This window comes from Ambystoma mexicanum, chromosome 12 (assembly GCF_040938575.1).
Source record: "Ambystoma mexicanum isolate Mex_15411 chromosome 12, UKY_AmexF1_1, whole genome shotgun sequence".
Taxonomy (NCBI): domain Eukaryota; kingdom Metazoa; phylum Chordata; class Amphibia; order Caudata; family Ambystomatidae; genus Ambystoma; species Ambystoma mexicanum.
The window spans coordinates 108,271,882-108,295,704 of NC_090936.1; the positions used below are offsets into that span (position 1 = coordinate 108,271,882).

A 23,823-nucleotide genomic window follows, 5' to 3' on the forward strand; every position below is an offset into this window, starting at 1 on the left:
TTAACTGTCTGCTGGATAGTGTGCTTGCTCCCCCCTTTCCCCCTTCGTTCTTCTGACTTCCTCCAAAACCCCCGGTTTAAGCTCACCTTATGGTTTGGAAGGATGAACTCTCCATCCTGCTTCTGGGGCAGGGGCGCGCGTTCGTCCAGTTACTTCACTGGTTTTCAGAATGGCGCTGGCAAATCCACTTGACTTTTCTGAGTGATACGCCGTAAGTATGAAGATGCAAAAGTTCAAGTGTGAGCCTCCCTTTATGTAGTTTTTTCTGTCCTTTATTTCAGGTGCAGAACGAAGGCGATGCGTTGAGGGGTTAAATTGCCGGTGGTAAAATCAGGTGAGTTAGTGATGAGGGCGACCCCTCTAAATGTCTTTATAATTCCCCAGTAATGTCTTTTGTCCTTTCCCTATAGGGGCCGGGGTGCGGTACCTGCCAAAGATGCGGCGCCGACCCGAGATGTGGAATGGTTCACCAAGAAAAGCCGGTAAGTAATATGGCTGAAAATTCGGCTTTCCTCTTGTGTTCCCTTGCTCACCTTTTGTCTCTTCTTCTCTCCCCTAGGTGCAGAGATGTGGCGACCGGTGCTGAGAGCCGTGATGGAGCCGGGCGGCGTCTCGGGAACAGGTGAGTGAAGCGCGGCGCTGCAGAGAGCAACGCAGTACTTTTAAATGGAAGTCTTCCTTCAAGAATGCTGGCGTGAAGATTCCGGATGCAGGTAAGAAGGTTGAATAAGTTCTTGGTTTTCACCTTTCTCTTCTCTTATTCCCTTACAGGTGTTCCAGGTTCGAGGCGGGCGTGGCTGGAGTCCAGGTGCAGCAGCAGACACGGTGAGCGTTCAGCTGCTGGGATGCAGAACAACGCGAAGCACGTGTGGCTGTCTGGGCATGGCTTAAATAGCCTTGGAAGAAGTTCCAGGTGAGTATTCTTCCACAGCCCCACCCAAGTAACAAAATAGTTCCTTCAGAAAAATAGTCCCTCCTAAGCCTTATTTGGCTTGGTTCTTCATGCAGCATGGTCTGCATCAGGTGAGTGTGCAGCATGGTCTGCTTCAGGTAAGTGCACCAAACACTTCCCCTTATGAGCCTGGCGCCTATGGCGCCAGGACTGATGTCCAACATGAGCCTGGCGCCAACGGCGCCAGGACAGAGTCCAAAGAGCCCCTATAAAGGGCCGCTGGGCTTTTACCCGGGGGCGTGATGCCTGCTCCTGGGGGTGCTGGGCCTGGCCTGGTGCTCCGGGGGTAGGCATCATGACAGCTGACCCCCAGGACCCAAATAGAAACTAGGAGATAGGAAAGCCTGGAATGTGGCCCCCCAAACCCCCCCTCCGCCCCCCCCATGCAGCTTGCTAGCGAGAAGCATTCTGTTCTTTTCAACAAAGACTTATGTCTGCAGCCTTACAAAATTGCAAACTGTTGTATATATGTAACTGATGTTTGTGACTCGCTCTCTTGCGTCTCCCGAGGTCTGTTAGACACATGTCGCAGGGCGTGAGACCAGTTGGCCAACTGAGACTATTTACTTTGCAATAAACCCCAGTTTTTGGGAATACAACCTCGTGTCTGGCGTATCGGTTTGTGTGTGGTGACTGTGCCTTGTTTCCACATTCGAGGGTCCCTCACACACTTGTTATATCCTGAGTCATGTACCTTAATAGCATTCCTTTTTTATTCCTTATCACGTGGGTACAGAAAACTCAATCATCCCAGTAAAAGGTATACAACAGTCATTTAAGAAGCCAGCTTCTAAAAAATCTACAACCTCAGTGGCTGCAGTCTATCACTGTCAAAGATAACTTGTTATTGGCGTCCCAGTGAACAGTGACCGGATTACCAATGTTGAAGAACTGGTTATCTTAGTTTTGATGCTGTGTTGGCCTTTTTCATATCCCAAGGAATACCTGCATCTCACCTCATCCGGGAGCCAGGCAGAAGCCGGTCTCTTATAAGTCGCTCTGCAACAACTACATGCTTCGACGCAGTTGCAAGGACAGACATACAGCACAGAGCCCTCTTTCTACTTCAGCGATGCAGGCTGAGATTCCTGTGTGAAGTCTCCAGCCAAGCTGGTTGTGGGTACAACACCTTCTAGAGCAACAAAGTGTAAGGAAAACCAGTCCCATCAAAGAAATGCAAGCGTCTTCTGTACGTCACTGCATATGTTCCCCCTGGAAGATGGCTGTAAATATAAACCATATGAGGGCTGCAAAACTTTCAAAAGCACAGAAATGGGACAGGATACTGCAAGCCAGACGGGACCCTCGCTGCCCAGGAGGGTTCTCTTTCGACCCTCATTATTGGGGGCCATAGGGGTTCCCAAAATAGTAAAGCGTCTTTTGGCTTTCCAAATAGCCCCAGTGTTAAACTGGGCCTCATCTGAAGGAGGAAAATGCTGGTGTAAGCTTGAACAGGGTGCTACAAATATCCCCATGGGGTACCTAATGTTTTTGGATAACGCTGCATGTGGGGCAGGAGGCCGGTTACTGGACACCACCATATGCTCCTTAGGATACTGGGATCGAGCGCTACTCTGGAAGGGTCTGAAGCAGGGATTGGGAACATATACTCCGATGTGAAACAATGCTAATAGTGGGCCTGGCAGCAGCAATCATTTTTGGGTAAATTGGAACCGACGAGCAACATTAGTGCTAGCAGATTTCTGTAAGTGGAGGGGGATTCCTTTACAATTTGAAGACCGCAAAACAAAATTTCAAGTGATGGGACAAAGGTTCCGATATATACAGATCAGACATTAGATCTGAAACTGGGCAGTCAAGGAGGCGGGCACAAGAACCCCATTTGGCCTGGAAACCACTATCAGGCAAGGGTTGTCACAAAAGGGTGTCGCAAGGCTCTGCCTCCTTTTGGAAAGGGCATTACAGGAGGATACATTTCCATATATGGCTAAATGAGGAGTTGGGGATTCATTAACTGAGGAGTGTAGTCCGAATTGGAGTAGGGCCCATAACGCGTCAAAATGTACTGCCATTAATGAATCCGTATACGAAATAGGCTTTTGGTGGTACTTGACCCTGCAACAAATACACAAAATCAACAATCAGCTTTCCCCTTTGTTGGTGGAAATGTGGAGTGATAGTCGACCTGGGACATAGGTGGTAGTCCTGCTTAAAAGTACATAACTTCTGGAAGGAAATCCTAAGCCGTATTAAAGACTGTGATCGGAGGGATATGGACGGCATGAAAGGGAAGAGGCGAGAGGAGGGACCACATGAGAGAGGGCACCCGATCAAAGGAAGACCACCTGAGAAGGGGTACCAACCAACCAAGCTGCGAGGTCGGGAGAGCCCAGTACAGATAATTAACAGTCTTAGGACCCCGGAAGACAGCATTAAGAGAGACGTGGACGAAAGGACTACGGCTGACACCGCTTACTTGAGTATAGGATACGCAGGAAGAGTTTGGTGCCAGACCTCTTCGAGACGGGGGTTCCTCGCGGGGACCTGGACTTGGCAGGCCGGGCAGGCAACCCTGCTTCAAACCAAGGGAAACGGGACAGGGCTTATGCGGATATTTATAGAGAACCAAGCCAAGTCCATGCTGATTGGCTACCTGGACCCCAACCCCTGTATAAGGTAAAAACAAATGATGGACGGTGTGTCTCTTTGCCATTCTCTTCTAGGACTTCTTAGAGAGAGAGAGAGAGAGAGAGCTGTGCCTGAGACGCTGTGGGCTTACGAAGACTAGCTACAAGGTCGAGAAGCCACATCCTTATTCCAAGAAAAAGAAGAAGCATTCTTGGAAGTACAGCTCCCCCATACACCAACGTTAGTGATCCTACGGGCTGTAGCCGAGGGACTGTATGACGCCATTGGGGCGTCGGCCTCACTTATCACACACTAACTGCAGCAAGAATGATGGTAGCCTATGGGTGGAAAACCGAGCAGAGGCCGATAGTGGCCCTGTGGTGGGTCAAGATTTGGGGAGTAATGATGGAGAAAGTATGTGCTTTAGTTAATGGAACCTATCAGAAATTCCTTGGGGTGTGGCTCCCGTGTCATGAACAGGTCTTGGGTAGAGACCATAACTTTTGTAGGAGTTGCTTATTGAACAACTCTTCGATACTCTGAAAAATGAACAATACCCAGCTGGCACGGGGAGACCTGGACGATGGACTAATTGCAAAATTCATGGAATACTATTACACCACTTATGTTAATTTATGTTGATGAATGTTCGGGGGAGGGGGCAAGACATTATAAATGGGAAAAGGTTGTTGTGGTCTCTGAAACCTAGCTACTTGTGTTACAGGGATTTGCTTGCAATTGCGATGAAGAGTTAGAGCTACAGGGAAGGTGTCCCATTCATGTTGTTCTTTTGGCTGTACTGTTCTCAGAGATTACAAATAAATAAAGCTTATAAAAAAAGATGGCATGGAGCCTCCTCCCGTGCTCATATGGCCAAGCAAGCCTGACCAGCGTCAGGTTCCAGGTCCCCACTTTAACACCCCAGAGGGAGGCCGGTTATCACAGTTTGTCGAACAGTGGTACAACATCTCCACCGGCAGATGGGTGTTCAAATCTAGGTATTCCTGCATTTACTGTTGTCTCCCTGGCTTGGGCTCAGACCTGCCCCCCTGCTCCCTCACTACCCCAACTGCAACATCCATGTGTGTGTGATCTCTCAATTAAGGGTGTATCCTACCTACATGATAGACACCATGCCCCACACCGCCCAAATCAGAGCTGCATGCTAGTGCGCCAGTATGCCTAACGATACCCACCACACCAAACTGTCTCCCACGTTCTGCCCACCCTCACAACCCTCCAGCTCATCACAAAGCCCCTCCCTCACCCTCCAATATTTAGAGGTATATTCCCCACCTCCACCTTACCCAACCCCCCCCGCTCCAACCTCGACGTAGATCTCGTTCTGCACAAGCCAGAGCGGCAAGTTGGAGAGTGAGTTGAAAACATTGACCCCCTGAGCATCACTTGAGCCAACCCTCCTACTCCAACCCCCTCGCTACCTCCTCACCTGCGCCCGCACATCTCACTTCTCCTGAACAACATGGCCAACCTGCCCCAAACTCCCATTTCCCTTCTCTTATTGTAGAAAGGGCAGCGCTGGCCAAAACCTGGACCTCAACAGCCTCCCCTCAGCCCCCACTCTCATCCACACCCCATGGGCCACGCTAAAGACAAGAAAATGCCCAGGCTTTGGCCAACTCAGACCCCACTTAGCATCACCCACGCTCCACCCTAAATCCCAATCCTTGCCGCGCAATGATCGTGCTCAAACGTCCTCTCCGGCTCCTAAACCGGTCTTCGCTCTATTTACTCTCCTCCACCCCCAACCCTCACACCCACTGTGCACCTCCACCCCAATACCCTCAAATGGCCACCCCTTCCCTTAACCTGCCGTCGCCACCACCACTCCTCCCCCCCACTCCCTTCAACAATACCCACCTTGACCCGGGCTAGCTCATGCTGTCCAGCACTTCCGACCAAACCCCACCAAATCTCTTGCATGCTCATCAATACCAGGTCATCCTCTAGAAACAAATATAACATCTTGGACCACATCTCGGACGAGAACCCAGACATCCTTTTCATCAGAGACCTGGTTTGCTGACGACTACAAACCCATTGCACACGAGGCTGAATCCCCCCCCCCCATCCCCTCCCTGCAGCTGCAACCTGAATGTTCTGAATAGATCAAGAGTTTGGGGACTTGCAATCCTACACAAACACCAAGTCCGTCTAACTAGCAAGGACACCTCAGCCAGCATCACAGATTATGAATCCCTTCTTGTAAAACTCCAACTCTCACCCTCCACCTCCCACAGCTTCCTACTCATTTACAGACCCCCTGGCTACAACATAAACATTGCAGATGCACTCTACGATGCTCTGGCAACTACCATCAACCTACCTCCAGCACTCCGCATCCAAGGTGATTTCAACATCTGGTTTGACTCCCCTTCAAACCCCATGACCTGCTCTACCCAGAAGCCTTCAACCTGACAGCGCATTTCTCTGCCCACCCACACCGCCACACCCTTGATGCGGTTTTCAGTGCCACAAACATATCCACACTGCCACCACGCCCCGTAACATGGACAGGTCACTCAGCAATCTTCTTCTCAATACCACTTAACTGCGGCCCCCGCCCAAGGCCGCACCTGGCCAACCACCAACTTCCACACCTCCCACCACACTCTGAAACAAAGTCGCTATCCCCCTGATCTAGCCAACTCGCTCTTCAACTCACCCCCAGCACTCTTCCCTCCAGGAAGGCACCCCTCCCCCCTTCAAACCTTTACCACTGGCTCTCAAGAGCGTACACACCCCTTACCCCAACAAAACAGACCTCTCGGAGATCAGGCCCTACACCCAGGTGGTACACCACCAACCTCAAATCTCTAAAACCCTCAAGCACCGTGGAACGGACCCAGAGACCCAACCCAACCACTCAAAGCAAAACCACCCTAGCAAGACTTAACAAAGGTCTACAGATCAGAAACCATAAAAACCAAAAAAGCATTCTATGCGAACAGAATCCTGAACTCTCGCAACCCAAGCAAGGAACTACATAGAATCATCTCTGAATTCAAATCGCCAGGTTGCTCAAAACCCCCTTCCCCAAACTCCCAATCCCTATGTGATGCCTTATCAGAACCTTTTTACAATATTGCTATCGACAGGCATTCTGCCATCCTCTCTAAAATAGAAATAATGCCCCTGCCCTTTAACCCTCCCACTGCCTGGCCAAACTCTGTTCTGATGCAAAACCTTGCCTCTTTCTCTTCGATCTCACACCAGGTGTTCCTCTTGCTCATAACACATAGTCGCCCATTAGGATCCCCTGAGAACCCTTGCCCCCCTACACCCGCCTCAAAAACATATTAACCACAACCTGTGCAGGCAGTTTTGAACGCTCAATCCTTAACCACTCCCCAACATTGAGAATTTTCCCAGAAGCCTTAAAAACCTTATACTTCAAACCCCTCCTCAAAAAACCTACACTCGACCCACTCCTTCCCCAGAACTACCGGCCCATTTCTAACAAATGCTTCAAGGCCAAACTCATGGACCACACAGCATACAAGCAACTCTGACCCTTCACCGAAGCCAACAACCTCCTGGACCCTGCCCAATCTGACTTCAGATCCCTCTGAGGAACGGAGTCCTCCCTACTGTCTGTCTGGGACGACCTAAGAAGAACAGCGGATGCTGAAGGATGCGCTCTACTGATTCACCTGGAACTCTCTGCCGCCTTCGATACCATTGACCACACTATTCTCCTAGACAGGCTGTACGCTTTAGGAATCAAAGACGCTGCCCTCACTTGGATATCCTCCATCTTCAATCGCTTGCAAATCATGCTCCTCTATCCTTTCACCTCTGTGTCCCGCCCAGTACCGAAAGGGGTCCCACAAGGAGTATCCCTATCTCCCCATCTCTTCATTATTTGAACCCACTCCCCCCACTCATTTGCGCCCTGTTAGGGAGAATTCTCATTTCTTTGCTAATTCCCTTCAACATTGGAGACCCCCAGCTCTTTTGCTGGACTTTAGGACTTTTATTTTCTACCCTGGACTGGTGAGACCTTTGTCCCCACTCTCATGTATTTTGATCTGATTTGGGCTCTGTGTTTTCTTTGTTTTTGGAGTCTGACAAACTCCATAGGCATCTACTTTTTGTATGGTGACACACAGCATCCTCGGTGCATTATCACAGAGAGGTCCTTTGCATTTCTCTTAAGGTTTAAATACCTTTTCTTGGGTAAACTTCTGCTCCCAAGAATTGTTAAGTGAAATTGACTTTTTGTTTTTTGTTTTTTTGTTTTTTAATTTATTTTATTATTTTGATCAAATACATCAAACAACAAATAAGCATAAAACCTAAAACAACATAAACACTGCACTCCCCCCACCCCCCATATGAGCCTGTTTATTCCTTGCCCTCTATCTGTTTCATGTGTCAGGGTTTCACTGCTTTCAGATCCTGCTGGGGCCACTGCCGCTCCAAACATTTCGGCTATCAGCAGTTTCCATGCCATTAGATAACCCATTTCCTCTTCACCCCCAGCGCCACTGGCTTCTTGCCACACAATTGTTTCAGCCTCCGCCCATTTTTGCAGGTCTTTCCACCACACCTCCACTCGCGGCCTGTGACACTTCTTCCACCCCATGGCGATCCTACGCTTCGCAAGCACATATGCCAGGTCTTTTAATTTTTCAATATGTCTGTGCTTCTGCGTTCTGGGATACCCCCCCAACAGGCAGGCCAAATCTATTGCTAGTGTGATCCCCTTTTCCGCTAACTTCAGAGCCACCTCCCCCCAATAGGCTTCAATTACCGGGCATGCCCAGAACATGTGTATCATGTCTACATCCTCCTCGTCCCACTTAGGGCAAGCCTGGCGCCCAACATTTCTGAACCTTGATATTCTCTGAGGGGTCATGTAAGCCCTGTGTGTCATGTACAGCTGTAGTTGCTTAAACCTGGTATTTCTCGACACCTTCTTGTGATATCCCAAAGCCCGTTTCCACATCCCATCCTCCATCGGGGCTCCCATCTCTTTTTCCCATTCTGCTCTCAAGTGTCCCAGGTCCTTCCCGATGCCAATCATCAGCATCTCGTACAACCTGGACACTTCATGTCCACCCTCTGATGTGTCGTATATCACCTTGACGGTGGTGTTCGGTTCCTCCGCCAACCTGGCTTCGGGCCACCTACTCAGGATCTCCTGTACTATCCTGTGGTAAGTAACATACTGACCACTGTGCAGTCCCGACATCGTCCCAAGCTCCCCCAACTCCATAATAGCCCCTTCCTGCCAGATGTCTCCCAAGGTGACTAGTCCCACCGACTCCCAATAAGTCCTAATGATTACCCTCAATTGCCCATCTCCCTTCGTCAGTGCGACCAGCGGCATCTGCGGGACACAAGGGAAAGGGTCCCCCATCATTCGGCAGGCTCGGCGCCACATGCTCCATCCCAACCACAACATCCTAGGGCGCCCCTTCATCTCAGAGCTAGCCACCCAAATCATTTCCTGCAAGTAAAAAGGAGCACAATCTCTCCCGAGCAATCTGTGTTCCGGGGTCTCCTCATCAGAGAGCCACCTAGCTACGTACTGCAGTTGTGCAGCTACATAATAAGCCTCGAAGTTAGGCAGTTTAATACCGCCTTTCTCATAAAAGTTCTGCAGCTTCCATTTGGGGGTTCACCGCTATACCGGACAGTCTGGCATACCGCTCCATCACCTCCAAACATACTGAAGATTCTCTTCCGGATACATTAAATACAACAGATCATCTGCGTATAAGGAGATGAGATGCCTTTCCTTTCCTATCTCAATGCCAATCGGCTCATATTGTTGCCTGAGGTATATCGCCAGGGGCTCCAGGGCCAGGATGTATAACATCGGGGACCACGGGCATCCCTGTCTAGTGCCTTTGCCTAGCTGCCATCTCTCAGACACCACTGCCCCCGTACAGACCCTGGCTAGCGGTTCGCTATATAGCATTCTAGCCCATTTAATGTAACCCGGCCCCATGCCATACCCCCGCAGTGCCGCCAGCAGCCACGGCCACCTAACGGAATTGAAAGCTTTGACTGCGTCCAGCGCCACAATCGCCATTTCGCTATCTTGCCTACACCCCCATTCGACCACTCGGTGGAGTCGTCCATGGTTGTGAGTGATATTCCTGCTCGGGACATAGCCTGTTTGGTCAGGGTGAATCAACTTCCCAATCACTCTCCGCATTCTATTGGCCAAAACCGCTGTCAGGATCTTACTGTCCTGATTTAACATCGACAGGGGCCTATAAGAGCTACAGCTATGTCCTGGTTTATTGGGTTTGGGGAGCGGTATAATAATCGCCTCCCTAAGCGACTCCGGCAACCGTCCCACTTCAAACGCCTCGTTAAGCATGTCTAGCATGGGTGGGAGCACCTCTTCCTGATGCATTTCATAGAATTCACTGGGGAACCCATCTGCCCCCGGGGCTTTACAAGTTGGTAATTGCCTCACAGTCTCTTTCAGTTCCTCGAGTGATTGGTGCATCAAGTTCCTCCCTTTCCTCGTCGCTCACCTTGGGCAGGCCTATGTCCTCCAATACTTCCTCAATCTCATCTTGGTTGCTCTCCCCATCATCCACATATAAGGCAGTATAATATTTCGCAAATGCCCTGTTTACTCCCTCTTGAGTATCCACCGTCTCACCCTCCTCATCGGTTACAGTCCGAATCGGGGACCTGGGGGCTTCGCTCTTATATAGCCACGCTAGGAGCCGGCCCGTTTTATCTCCTCCCGAATGTTGTCTTTCTATGTATTTTTTATAGTTTAAATTACAGAGGCTGTCCCAGTATTCCGCGCATTTCCGCTGTAGTCTAAATATTTCCTTCGTATCTGTCTCATCTCCCTCCAGCTTCTTCTCTAGTTCAATCTCTGCCGCTTGTAGTTCAGCCAGAACCCCACCTTGCAACCCCTTTGACTTAGCAATGGCAACCCCTCTCATCACCACCTTGAAGGCCTCCCATAAAGTGCCCGCTGACTGCACGGTACCAGTGTTCACTTCAAAATAAGCAATGATCTCCTCTCTCAGATCCTCCCTGAAAACAGAGTCTTTGAGCGCCTCTGCACGGAGGCGCCAAGTTGGTATTCGCGCCCTGGGGGGGCAATACTGCCACCCGAGGACCAGGGGCGAGTGATCCGAGAGAACCCTAGCTTTATATTCTGCGTGAGTACTCTCAGCAACCACGTCCGGGGTGGCAAAGATCTAATCAAGCCTCGTGTATAGCTGATGCAGAGCCGAGTAGTGCGAATACTGTCTCCCCTCAGGGTGTTTCACTCTCCACACATCAGCCAAGCCAAAGTCTGCTAGCAATCCTTGCAACACCTTGGCCGCTGGGCTGAGCCTAGCCGCCCCCCCGTCCGACCTATCTACTTTTGGATTCAAGACACAATTAAAGTCCCCTCCCCAAACCACCGCAGCCCCCGCCCCCGCACTCAGCTTAGTACACAATGTCCTAAAGTATGCCGCCGTATTTTGGTTAGGGGCGTAAGTATTTACTATACATACTTCTCTGTTCTCTAACAGCCCTCTGATTATGACTAGCCTCCCTTCTGCATCTACAGTTTCTTCAATCATCTTAAATGGGACATGTGGCGCTATCCAGACAAGCACTCCCCTTGCATAGGCAGAATACGATGAACCCACCGCTATTCCTTTCCATTTCGTCTTCACCATTTCCAACCTCTCCTTTGTCAGATGTGTCTCCTGCAATAAGGCGATGTCTATCTTCTGTCGCCTCAAGTACAACATAACCTTATTGTGCTTCAGGTAACTATTGAGCCCTTTAATGTTCCATGTTAATATTTTAAGATCACCCATGGTCTGTTGATTGCTCCCCATCCCCTCCCCACCCGGCCCTCCCCCCAAACAGATTCCCTATAATAGAATGTCCACCAAGGCTCATATATATACTTTAAGCACGCCAACACCCCAACCCAACTAACTGCCCAGCTCCATCCCTGGATCTCGGCATTCCCGCGTTTGGCTCTCCCTTGACAACCCAATTGAGAACCCAGCAGGGCGTCACCTCACTAACAGTGACCTAACTAAACTCTAAATGGGGATATAAAGATCGGTCTTGGGAGACTCCTACCTTACATAGCACTCTCCATGCGCACGACTCATGCTTCCCACCAGCCGAAGTGTGCCAGGCGCTGGCAAACAAAAATGACTATAATCAAGTCCCACAGTTCTCAATCCAGCTAGCTCCACCACTCTGCTTGTTCCGTCAAACTGCATCTTTCTTTTGAATATCTGGCTCCTGGGGGCAGCTCTGCATGTCTAGCCACCCCATGGCGTCTTCTGGAGTGTCAAAGAACAGCATCCTGCTTCCATGGAACACCTTTAATTTAGCCGGGTAGAGCAGCATATAGTTGTGGCCCGCCTCCCGCAATCTCCTCTTAACCGATCCAAAGTTCATGCGACTTTGCTGCGCCCGCAGGGTGTAATCCGGATAAACAGTTATATTCGCCGCGCCCCGTTGTATTGTTCCCCCTTTACGGAAGTGTTCAAGGATTCGTTCGCTATCTCGATAATTTAGAATCTTGGCAATCAATGGCCTGGGCGGGCTACCCGGAGGTGGCTTCCTGGTCAAAGCTCTGTGCGCCCTTTCCACAGCGAATCCCTGGGATAGATTCCCCCCGGTGATTTCCTGCAGCAGCATATTTTCCACATACTCTGTCGGATTGTGGCCCTCGGCTCCTTCCGGCAGTCCGACAATACGAATGTTATTTCTCCGAGCGCGCCCTTCTGCCTCATCGGCTCTGCTCTCCAGATTGCCCAATCGTTGCACCAGGGCATGTAGCTCCCTTTTGTGTGCGGCACAGTCCGCAGCGGTCGGGCCCATTTCCTTTTCCAGGGTCTCCGTGCGCTCCGCCAAAGTCCTGACGTCTTGCCTGAGGAGGTTCACATCCTCCTGTACCGCCCCAACTTGACGCTCCATCACCGTTTTCAATTCCGACACAGCCAGTTGAAGCTTGGACTCCCACGCCGCCTTCAAGTCTGCAATTGCTTCAAGGACCTCCTGATTTGTGCTCACAGCCGCCATTCCACCTACTGGGGTCTTATCCTTGCTCTTGGCTCCTTCTAGGCCAGTCGGGGTTCTGGTGTATTCATCTAGCGTAGGCTGCTTAGCTTTCGCTCTCGGGGGCTTGCTGGCCATTTCTTCAGTTAGCGACAGTTTATCGGCCACGCTTGTAATTCCGGGGGCGATCCACTCTGTGTGACCCAAGCGTATAGTGCGCCACCCCCCCCGACGACACTGTTTCTTGGTGATGTGCCCAAGCGTGTCTCCGCTTGCGGCTTATTACCTGCGCGGAACTTGGCTCTCTTCTGCCCCTTGTTATGGTCTTCCCGGGTCCTAGCTTTCGCTGCCTTCTCTCACCCTTCCCGGGGCGAGTGACTTTCAGTGCCTGCGGTGCAGGTTACTTCTCGTGATGGGTGCCAATGTTATGCGGTATTACCTTGCTGCAACCCCCTCAGGCGGTGTATCTCGGGGGGTGGTGCAGCCCCCTATGCTGCAGCATTTACGTGGCCTGTCCTCCGGGCCCCTCTGCTTGTCCAAATACAGCTCTTCCTGATTATCAGCAGGCCAACAGGCCACCGCTTCATGTATTGTAGGTGGGCTCCGTTATGGGGCTCCCACTCCGATGGAGTCAAACAGATGGCACAAAGGGCATCTCCCCGTCGTCTCCTCACTCAGTTCTCTGTTTATATGCCCCCCCCCCCCCCCTGCCTTTACTGTAAACTAATTCCCAGCGTAGTGCGGGTGCACACGAAAGTCGCGCGTGCCTCTGCGATGTTTTCCAGGACTCCTGGGGCTTAACTTCTCTCTGCTTGGGCTCGTTAGTGCGAGGCAACAACGTTGCGACTTCCCATGGATCCAAGTGCGGAACACGTGTTACTACTGAATTCCGCCGGTGCCTGCAACAATATATCTGTGCCAGCGTGTGCGATCGTCTTCGTACTTTTCATCCGCAGCGCCGGCGGATCAGCATGTCCACGTCCCGCACTCGCCTCAAGCCGTCTCTGTATGGGGGGCACTTCTCGGTTGCGTGCGGCACTCCGTTGCCGATTTCTGTAGCCAATCTCGAGTCCACCCAGCAGATGCCGGTCAGCAGTATCTCCGCCCGTCTGCACCTTTATCTTTTTGCACGTCTGGGCTTGCACAGCCCACGGTATCGGCATCCACATCAACGCCGATCGGACACCAAGCTTCCGCGGCGCCTACCCGTTTCTTTGTTCAGATGGGCCGCCATTTTGAATCCCGATCTGGCGAGAAGCGGGCTGATGTTTTCACTTTTATCTTCTGCGTGCCGGCTGCATTCGTCGCGATTCGTTCCATATGTATGCAGTGGAACTTCACACGACTGCTCCTACTTTTCTAACGCCGTGCGCCACATTTCTTGCCCGTTTTCGTCCGCGACATACAGGATCATCAGGAGCTCCTCCACAGACACGTCCCTTCACATGGCTCTGTAGCCACGCCCCCCAAAGTGAAATTGACTTTACTTACCTTTTCTTTTTGTAGGTCCAGCACACCCCATCCTATGTGGAGTGCTGGTGGGTTACCTGGTAGCCCCTTTTCCTACTTACTCATGTAACATTGTTTGTTACCCTCACTACAGTTAATGGCTGGTGGCAGTGGTTTAATTTTCCTACCATTTTTTATTTTTTTGTTATTTGACCACAGGCTGAATCCTAAGCTGCAGTATAGTACCCATGGGTGACCATTGTGTCAAAATGGCCCTGGTCGTCTTTTTTCGCCATTTCTTGTTTGTGAGGTCTTTCTTGGGTTTTACTCTGCGCACCTTGTTCTTTTTGCCTTTGGCGGGCTTCAGTACTGAAACCCGCCTCTGGCTCCAGTTTGTCTGGGGCAGGGCAGGAAGCAAGGGAGGTGTCTGGAACACCTGTCCTTAGTCTTCAGGGCAACCTGAATGCACCCAGGCCTGATTGGCTGGCTGGCTGGCTGGCTGGCTGGCTGGCTGTCCTTCCTTTCAGGGCAGTAACCCGCCTGTTTGAGTGACAACTAGGCTGTGCATGAATGGGAGAAACCTGCATAAAAGGTAAGGCTTCTTGGACTGAAGACAGTTGACCACTGGACGAAACATATGATGAAGGAATCGCAAAGAGAAGCTTGCTGCAGCCTCCTGGACCGTTGAACTGCCCGGTGAAGCCCTGCTGCAGTGCTGAAGCTCCCTTTCCAACTCTACTAGAGAAGCTCTGGAGAGGACGACTTCTTCCATTGGGTTGGTGGGACCAACTAACCCCAAGACGAACTTTGCTGGAAGACATTCCCTAACTGGCTGTACTTCGCTGCTGCTGCTGGAACCGAGTGCCAGGGGTCGAGAAATCCGTAGTCAAGTGCATCATCTTTAAGCCGGACCAAAGGTCCAGGAAGATCTTGAGGACCCTCCCGAAGTAGGACGACCCAAGCTCGAGGCACCTTACCAGAGTGCTGGACTCAAGGACTGAAGGAAGCCCATCCAGTGTCCAAGATCTGCAGAGGTGCTATTTGCCGGTAGCTGAAACCGTGAAGTGCCGCTAAATTGAAAAGATCCTGTAGCTGCTGCTGACCTTGGAACTCCAGTGCAGGAGTCCTCCAGACGCCCTCCCTCTTGTCCCCACAACTGAGGCCCAGGAACATAGGATCTGCAAATCTGCTACCAGGACAGAATCCGGCTGGATCCTCCTCTTCTAACCTAAGGTACTCTTCTGACTAACGGGTACTTAACCTCTTTTGTCTGTAGCTTGCATTATCTCACTTGAGACTTTCAGTAGCTGCTTTTTGAAGAGTTGATCTTCGCTCTGACTTTCACAAGCCTAACAGCTTGTGGTCCCACAGTGATTTTCTACAAACTCTCTAACTTTGTGCAAGACTTTTGTGGTACTAAAGAAGTGTCTCAGCTCCATAGACTTTGTTCAAATTGACTTTGGCTGCCCTGCCCACATAGGTGGTACATTGGTTTTTGACTAGTATTGCTGGGAACGTTTTAATCTAGACTTCATTGGGGGATTTAAAAGAAAGTGCTCACATGCTCTGAGAAACTGTTAACCTTTTTTCCTTCCATTAACCTTTTCTTTTTACCAACCTCAGAATTTTACAAAGTACAAAAAGTGATATATAAATGCCAATACTGTCCTAGTTAGGGAAGTCACCTCAGGCTGTAGGAAGTGTGTACGAAGCATCAGTATATACTTATTTTGAAGTGTATTTTTATTGTTGCACATTGTCATTTTTAAAGAATGCTTATTTAAAACTGACCGTTAAAGAATTATTTTACTAGAAAACCTTGAGTTGTAAGTGTTATTTAGATACTTGAATTTATGGATTTCGATGTTATAGCTAACATTTACCCCTCTTGAGATAAGTCTGACTGCTCACTCGCTCTACCAACTTATGTTACGCAGACGATACGCAGGTCATCCCTAACATTTTCAAATCACTGGGTTCCACCCACCCAGATCTGTCATCATGCCTCTTGGATATTGACCACTGGATCACGATCCACCCACCTCATCCTCAACCCAGGGAAAATAAATCCTAGTCTGCGAGAAAACTCCCTGGCCTCACTCCTTACTCTCTAGCCGACTCTCCCCCCGCCCCCTATTGGTCGACAAACTACCTTTTAAAGCATTGTGCATCACTCACTGTATCATCTGCACAAGCCTGGAATTCCTCCAAGACATACTCATTCGCCATCACCCCTCCAGAGTACTCTGATCTGGCACAGCATCTCTCCTAGTTGTCCCCCATTACAACTGCACTAGACTGGGCGGATCCACCTTCCCCGGCCAAGCTCCGACTATCTGGAACTCTCTGCCCCCACAACCCCACCACCCCCACATCCACAGCATTGACAATCACCTGGCATTTAGAAAAACCCTCAAAATCGGGCTCTTTCCTTTCTCCTCTTGAAATCCTCTCACACTCTATGGTGTGATTGACCCACGCACAGAAGCAATGGCCCAATACTGACAACACACCTATCCCCCCCACTGTGACACTCGCCCAATCCCCTCCCCTGATCCCTCACCCTCTACCCCCTCCGAACCCAGACGATCGTACATCACACCACTGTCCCCCCGGACCCACTGCTCAGGCTCTCAATCTATGGAGTCCTCAGCTGGCGAGACCAGCCAATCGCGTTGGACCTAGGAAAGCGACATCAAAGATGAACTCCATCTGACTTTAAGGTATGTATAACCTGCGTCACGCGTGTGGACACATGTTGCAGGCATGGCCACCTATCCATGCACTATAGAATGCAGCTATGGCTATGCAAATCCGGTCTAGCAGCACGCATAGCTGTCCACACTGAAACCCCTGACGTGCCTCAACCATTAGTATACAACTATGAAAATGTTTGGTCTAGCTGGGCACACATCCAGTCCCCTGCTCTAGCACTCTATCCTAAACCACCAACAGCACCCACGTACCTGACCTGCGGTCTGCTTACTGGAGCCTAGCCATCCCTCCTAAACTCTAATCTGGCAGAATGTACACACGCCGCTTAAAGTTGATTCTTAGAATATCCCATACATGGACTAGGGTGTCCCTACCACAAAGTGCATTGATGCCATACAAATGGGGAACTGGTGCAATATAAATATCAATACAATACAAAGAGGTCACACCCTCGAATTTCTGAACCCAATGTCCTTCCGTTCCACCGATACACAAAAAGGAACAGCATCTGCCCCTCCTCTTACAGGAAGTTCATGCCCCTGCTAAAACAAAAGTGGCTATAGAAGCCGTACCATTGCACCCATAGGGCTCCGGAGAGTACGCCAGATACTTCCTGGTGAGAAAGAAATCTGGTGGGCGCAGACCCATTTTCGACCTCTGGCGGCTCAACCAGTTCGTAAAATCGCAAAGGTTCTGCTTGGCCACGCTACAACATGTTCTCAGTCAGCTGGAACAGGGAGACTTCCTCTCCTTGCTGGACTTGGGGGATGCCTACTTCCACATTCCCATATATCACAAACGCAGATTCTTCCTTCGTTTTGTGGAGAAAGGCATGCATTACCAGTTCAAAGCTCTACCCTTCAGCCTAAAATCGGCTCAAAGAATCTTCACAAAATGCTTAGCTCTGGTGGCTGCCCATCTCTGCTGTGCAGGTATTTACGTCTACCCCTACCTAGACAAGTGGCTAATATGAATCTCCTCGCAGACGCTATCCCTACCGCACACCAAAGAGACCATCCAATGGCTGACTTCTTTGGAATTATCCATCACATTTCCAAGGCCTGCTTCTTGCCGTCTCGGACCGCTCTTTTACTGAGCTCACGACTGGGCACACTGCACTGTCTGACGACTCCATGCCTTACTCCACAAGGTTCAGCAGCTGTCTTCTCTCCAGCTAACAATGGTTCGCTCCATCAAGTTGCTACTGGGGATGATGTCTTCCTGCATTGCTCTGGTAACTCTCTTGCATATGTGGCGTCCTCAGGAGTTTCTAGACGTCAGATGGAAACAGGTGTCATGCTCCTGGAACATCAAGCACAGCCCGGCGTTCCACTGAACTGTAAAGTGGTGGAGTAATCGCCAAAACCTCACACAGGGCGCTCCATTTCACTAGTCAGCGCATCAAGCACAGTGACAACTGATGCCTCCCTCGAAGGTAGGGGAGCGCACAAAGGAAACTTCCACGCCAGAGGCCTCTGGCAGCCGAAGGGCAAGTTGCTTCACATCAATTTGTTGGAGCTCCAGGCAGTGTTCTGTGCCCTCAAGTCATTCAGACCCCAGCTACGGGGCAAGGTGGTCCACATCTTCACTGACAACACGACCACCATGTTCTACATCAGGAAGCATGGAGGGACACTCTCTCCCATTTTCTCCATGGAATCGCAAATCCTGTGGAACTGGGTGATGTTGCACAATATGTTCCTCATTCCGTTTCATCTTGCCGGGGTCCACAACACCATCGCAGATTCCCTCAGCAGGGAACTGCGATACTGCTATGAATGGGAGCTCCATCAAGATCAGGTCTTAGTCTTGTCTTGACATGGGGCTGACATGGGGCTGGCCGCACATAGACCTATTTGCCACAGAGGCCAACTGAGAAGTGTGCCCAGTTTGCCAGCAATTGAAGAGTCTGGTTTACACCTTCTCCATTTCATGTGAGGGCCTGTTCGTCTGCGCATTCCCTCCAACCCCGCTCCTCCTGCATGTAATCAAAGCACTCAAACAAATCTGGTGCAGAATGATCCTCATTGCTCCAGCGTTGCCACGTCAAATTTGGTACTTTGACCTTGTTCATCTGCCGGTAACGTCTTGCATTAACCTACCGCCTCCTCCAGACCTGCTCTCCAGGGACGGAGCATCCGTGCTGCACTACAACCCAGTTTGCCACAAATTGACTGCTTGGCTCCTGCAGCCCAAGAGTTTGGACATTTCACACTGCCTTTGGAAGGGTTACATGTGATTTCAACTAATTAAATTGCAGAGAATGCTGTAATAACAAACACGTTATAACCAAAAATATCAGTGTTTTTTTTATTTTTTATTTTGGTGTGGTCCCTCCCGCCAAACCCCCCGTTTCTCTATGCTTGTAAACCTAGCCCCACACCAACCCCATCCCCACCGGCTTTAACCCTTTACCCCAAGCCCCCATATACATTTTAAACAAACCATTCGATATTTTTCATTATAACATTTTTCGTTATTACAGCATTTTCTGTAATTTAATTTGTTACAATCACTGCATATCCTTTGGAAGGCGTGCCATCCTGGCAAAGTCTAGGGCTCCGTCTAATTTATCATGATACAGTCACAAGTAAAAGTATTTTTCTGTATGGTGTCATTTGCAACAGCTCAACCCTCTTCGAATCAAGCCTTCTCAGATTCTGCTATATCTGCTATCTTTAGCAAAGGCAGGCTGAGCACACACATCTATTAAAGTCCACTTGGCTGCTATCATGTGTTACACTCGCACGACGGGCAAGTCTCATCGACTGGTTGAAGAATTCATCAAGTGTTCTGTTTCCAGCTTTCCACCCCTAGCCTGGGAGCTGAATGTTGTCCTCTCCAAATTGATGGGCTTGCCCTTCGAGCCTCTGCCCGGGCTCCTCTGAAGTTCCTATTATGGAAGACTGCCTTTCTAGTGGCTATTACTTCTGCCAAACGTGTAAGGGAGTTACAAGCTCTCTCCTGCAAGCCACCATATTTAATGTTCCACCCATCAAGGGTGGTGTTGTGTACTCATCCTTCATTTATGCCCAAGGTACCACCAACTTTTCATCTCAACGAACCTCTAGTCCTTCCCGTATTCTTTAACTCTCCGACCTCTCGGGCAGAGAGAGCTTTGCATTCTCTAGACGTTGCCCATGCGTTGAAGTTCTACATAGAACACACTAAGGATTTTCACAAGACTTAGAAACTCTTGGTGCCATTTGGACCTGTTGATAAAGGGAAAGCCCTGTTGAAGGATTCCATTTCCAGGTGGCTATTTGGCTGCATTTCATTGGCTTGCAAACATGCCTGGTAGACCTAAAGCACATTCCACCAGGGCCATGGCCTCTACTACGGCATTCCTGTCTGGTGTTGCCTTGCTCGACATCTGCAAGACTGCTACATGGAGGTCTACATACACCTTCATGTGATTCTACTGCATTGACAGATTCCAGGGAAGAGTCCTGTGTCGGACAAGCAGTGCTTCACAACCTATTTGCTTGAGATGAGTGTTCCAGAGGTTAGTGCCATTGCTTCTGTGGAGCTGTACCACCTCTCATTGGTTGTGATAGATGCACTGCTGTATATTCGTATTCATGAGCATGTGAATCCATGAAAGATCCCATGCTAAAGAAGTCACATGTTACTTACCTGTAACTCCTTTTCTCCAGCATTGGTATCTTTCATAGATTCACATGCAACCTTCCCTCTCTATGGCTCTTTTTTTCTTACTGCCACATTACGTGCGCTTCAAAATCTGAAGATGGCTACCAGGGTGTAGCTAAGGAGGACTGATGCCATTGGCTGGGCCAGTATGACCCAAAGTGACAGCAATAGGCTATAAAAGTGACGAGCAGATTTTTAAACTTTAAAATGAAACTGCTTTGATATTACAGAGGATTCCCAATCTGACTGGTAATATTTGTGAGCATGTGAATCCATGAAAGATATCCATACTGGAGAACAGGAGTTAAAGGTATGTAACTTGTTCCTTATTGAGTATTGTGCTATAATGTCACCTGCTTGTTTCATGTTTTAGCCTAGAATAAATATTTGTATACATTCCTGTCTAAATTGAATTATTGACCTTCACTATTTGAAATCATTGTGGAGCCCTGACCCACTCACACACTACTCGAGAATTGCCTTGACTGCTCTTCACGTTTTGCCTTGATTGGGTTTTGGCTAACCTCTCAGAGTTCCGATGTTCACTATAACTAGGGTGGCCTCCTCAAATCTGTCCACCAGGCCAGATGCTAGAAATCCATCTTAACAGGCACAATAAAGTAGATGCTGGAGCTTCTAGCACAGAAGATGAAAGTAATCCGAGCTGAGCTGGCCTACATTTATTTATTTTATTTTTACATGGGAACTTGCAAGAATAGTATGTTTCCTGGCTTCCTTGATACAGGACGTTTCCACCAGACCTCACTCTAGAGTGCCCTATAGAGCATGACAATCTGACCCCTGCAGTGTGGTTTAGCATACCATAAAATGGTGGCTTTAGATCTGCAAGGGCTTATTAAATTAAACTGAAGTCTGACACTTATGGAGGCATGGAAAGCATGAACGATTTTGGAAGATTCTCTGGATATGGTCATAGGGTTGGGTGCCAGATGTGGCTCTGTTATGACCGGAAAGAAATGGTCTCGGAGGGAACTGGGCATGTATGAAATCTATCTTGGGTCACTGCTGTGTCACTCAGTTTGATCCCCTCTTGAAGGACCGAGTAAATTGTTTAAACTTTTGGTGGACACACAACGTGCCGGCAGTGAGAAAATGTCAATCATCTGGGAGGCACCAAGTTGAGGATACAGGCCCAGATATCAAAAGATTGTTGGCACTACAGGAAGATTTTCTGGAGGGCTGTCAATGCGATAGTGGACTGGGATGTACTCTATTTACTGGGCTCAGTGACTGGATGCTAAATCAGGACGTTTTTCTTTCGCTTTCATTGCTTTGGGACCCCTTTAGATGGATCTGTTTGCGTCCAGGCTTACCTTAGAACTACTGTGCCATTTCAGCTTAAGGCCAAACCTATGAGCAGTGGAGATGGATGAGTTTCTCTGTTTGTAGTCTGCACACTGTATATGCCATGCCTCAAAATGCTCACTCCCCAGTAATTATTGTTGAGTTATAATTAGTTTTAAAAAGTTTGCTTTGTGCATGTTGATGATGCAGGGAGCAAATGACTTTTTATACCTGGCTATTAGCTTCCAACTTTATTTTTTTAGTCTACGCCTTTCCTCAGCTCACAATGAGGAAGAAGCTAATATCTATAGTTCTGGTGTTGGACATCGCAAGCATGGTTTCCACTTCCTCTGGAACATTCTATGGACTTAGTTTAGATTTGTCCTACACTTCGGGTCTGCCCGGGTTTCATCCATCCACTAGTTCATTACAGATCCTGGGAACTGCTCACCTGCATGATTTCTGGCAATGGTGAAGACTGCGATCTGCTGCCAGGCTCCTCTGAGGTACGGGCCACAACAAGGAGTTGCTGAGCAACATAGAAATGTTGGAGCAGTTTATGTATGTACTGAAACCACAAACTGTTTTAGCCCGTCTCGTAGACTGAATTTCTTGAATTTCTAGGCCTCTGTCTCACAGAAGGCAAGGCACTGAGAAGGATCAGGTCTGTAGCCCTGCCATTTCAGTGGGGCATGCCTAAGTGGAAGTATGGCCCGCTAGCTGTGGATCACCTCCTTAAGGGAATCTGCTTCATGCAGCTTTTGACACCATAGACTCATTGTGGTACAGTAATATGGTGCTTTAGTTATTCAAAGAGAGCCATCTAAATGTTCCTCTTTTTTTTCAGGGTCCATATAATGTAAACAATTTACGAAATAATGTTGTCGTCGACCAACACAAGTTTCTGAAACTGGTAGGCTTTATACAGAGGTGAAGATCCGAGAAGAATTTGACTGCTTTTTTGTAGAAGAATCATTAAGCAGAAGTGTACACATTCATGGGATAGTAGAATAAAATGTGTAAATATGCGCTCATTGCCGATTGGTGGTTACTTGGTTGCTAGGGTTCTCCGTTTAAGGTAAACGTTACATACTGGCTATCTGGGAATAGAAAACTGAAGCTGGTGTGTGTTACTTGCCCCCTAGTCCTTCATTTATTTCAACTGCTCTGCAAGTGTCTTGGCACATATTTCTGGCTTGCCTTGTACAGTTGAGCTTTCTCCTTGGTGTAGTGGAATCTTGAAGTAGGAGAGTGTTGGGTCTGCCTACAAGCGCAGAGTACAAGGGACAAGCAAGGGTTTCGTGGTGGGGCAGGGGTGGGGCTAGGGTGCGTGAGTCTGGTTAAACACATACTACTAAATGGGAATGAATTGCCCGCCTAATACCGAAGACCAGTCTCTAAGCACGGGCTGCATTGAAACCTGTGTTGCTCTGCTGTCTTGCTTCCAAGGCAAGCTTGTTGCCTCCTGAGCTATCCCCGCGGCCCACATCCTCATAAGCACATTTTGTATATGAATGCTGTAATATACGGAAACATTTAAGCAGCTACGCATTTTTGTGTAGCTCTAGTGAGCGTCAAAATCCGGTGGCCCGCCAGTGCGCTACCTTTAAGCATATTAGCTTAGTCTGTTGAAAAACCTAATTTTGGTAGGACACATTACATTATTTGCTTCCAATGAGAAGGTATTTATTTAACTTTGTCACATATGGGTCCTGCAGAAAAGATGTGAGTGTTGAAAATAGCACTTTGTCTGCAGAAAATAGTCTTCATCAACAGTGTTTTAAAGCTGACCCTTTTCAAAATGCTCTTTTAGGGCCGAGACATTTTCATATTCACTGGCACAGTGTGGATAGAGTTTGATTTATGTTTTGAAAACACCCATAATGCAGCATTTAATTTCTTGCTTTTCAGTAGAAATAATTCTCTCTTTAGAAAATTGTTACCCTTACTTAAGAATTATTTTTGTTTCTTTCAGATTAATGGACACATTTCAGGAAATGAAAATCTGTACCAGGAAAGGCTGGTGCGTTTAGAGAACGATAAGGAATCTCTTGTGCTACAGGTGAGTTAAAGTGCTGCTGTGCCCCGTTTGTGAAGTCTGTGCACCAAAATAGTCTCCTGCACTAACACTGTGCTCC

At 49.0% G+C, this 23,823-nt stretch overlaps 1 protein-coding gene across 17 annotated transcripts in view; it reads left to right on the forward strand.

The window, feature by feature from the left end:
* Positions 1-23,823, forward strand: part of PPFIBP1 (PPFIA binding protein 1) — a 1,584,927-nt gene that overhangs the window by 273,927 nt on the left and 1,287,177 nt on the right. For all 17 annotated transcript variants that reach the window (XM_069628106.1, XM_069628107.1, XM_069628105.1 and 14 more), the window contains exon 5: positions 23,661-23,747. In XM_069628106.1, the coding sequence (XP_069484207.1) occupies positions 23,661-23,747 (87 nt within the window). The remainder of the gene's footprint in view (positions 1-23,660; positions 23,748-23,823) is intronic.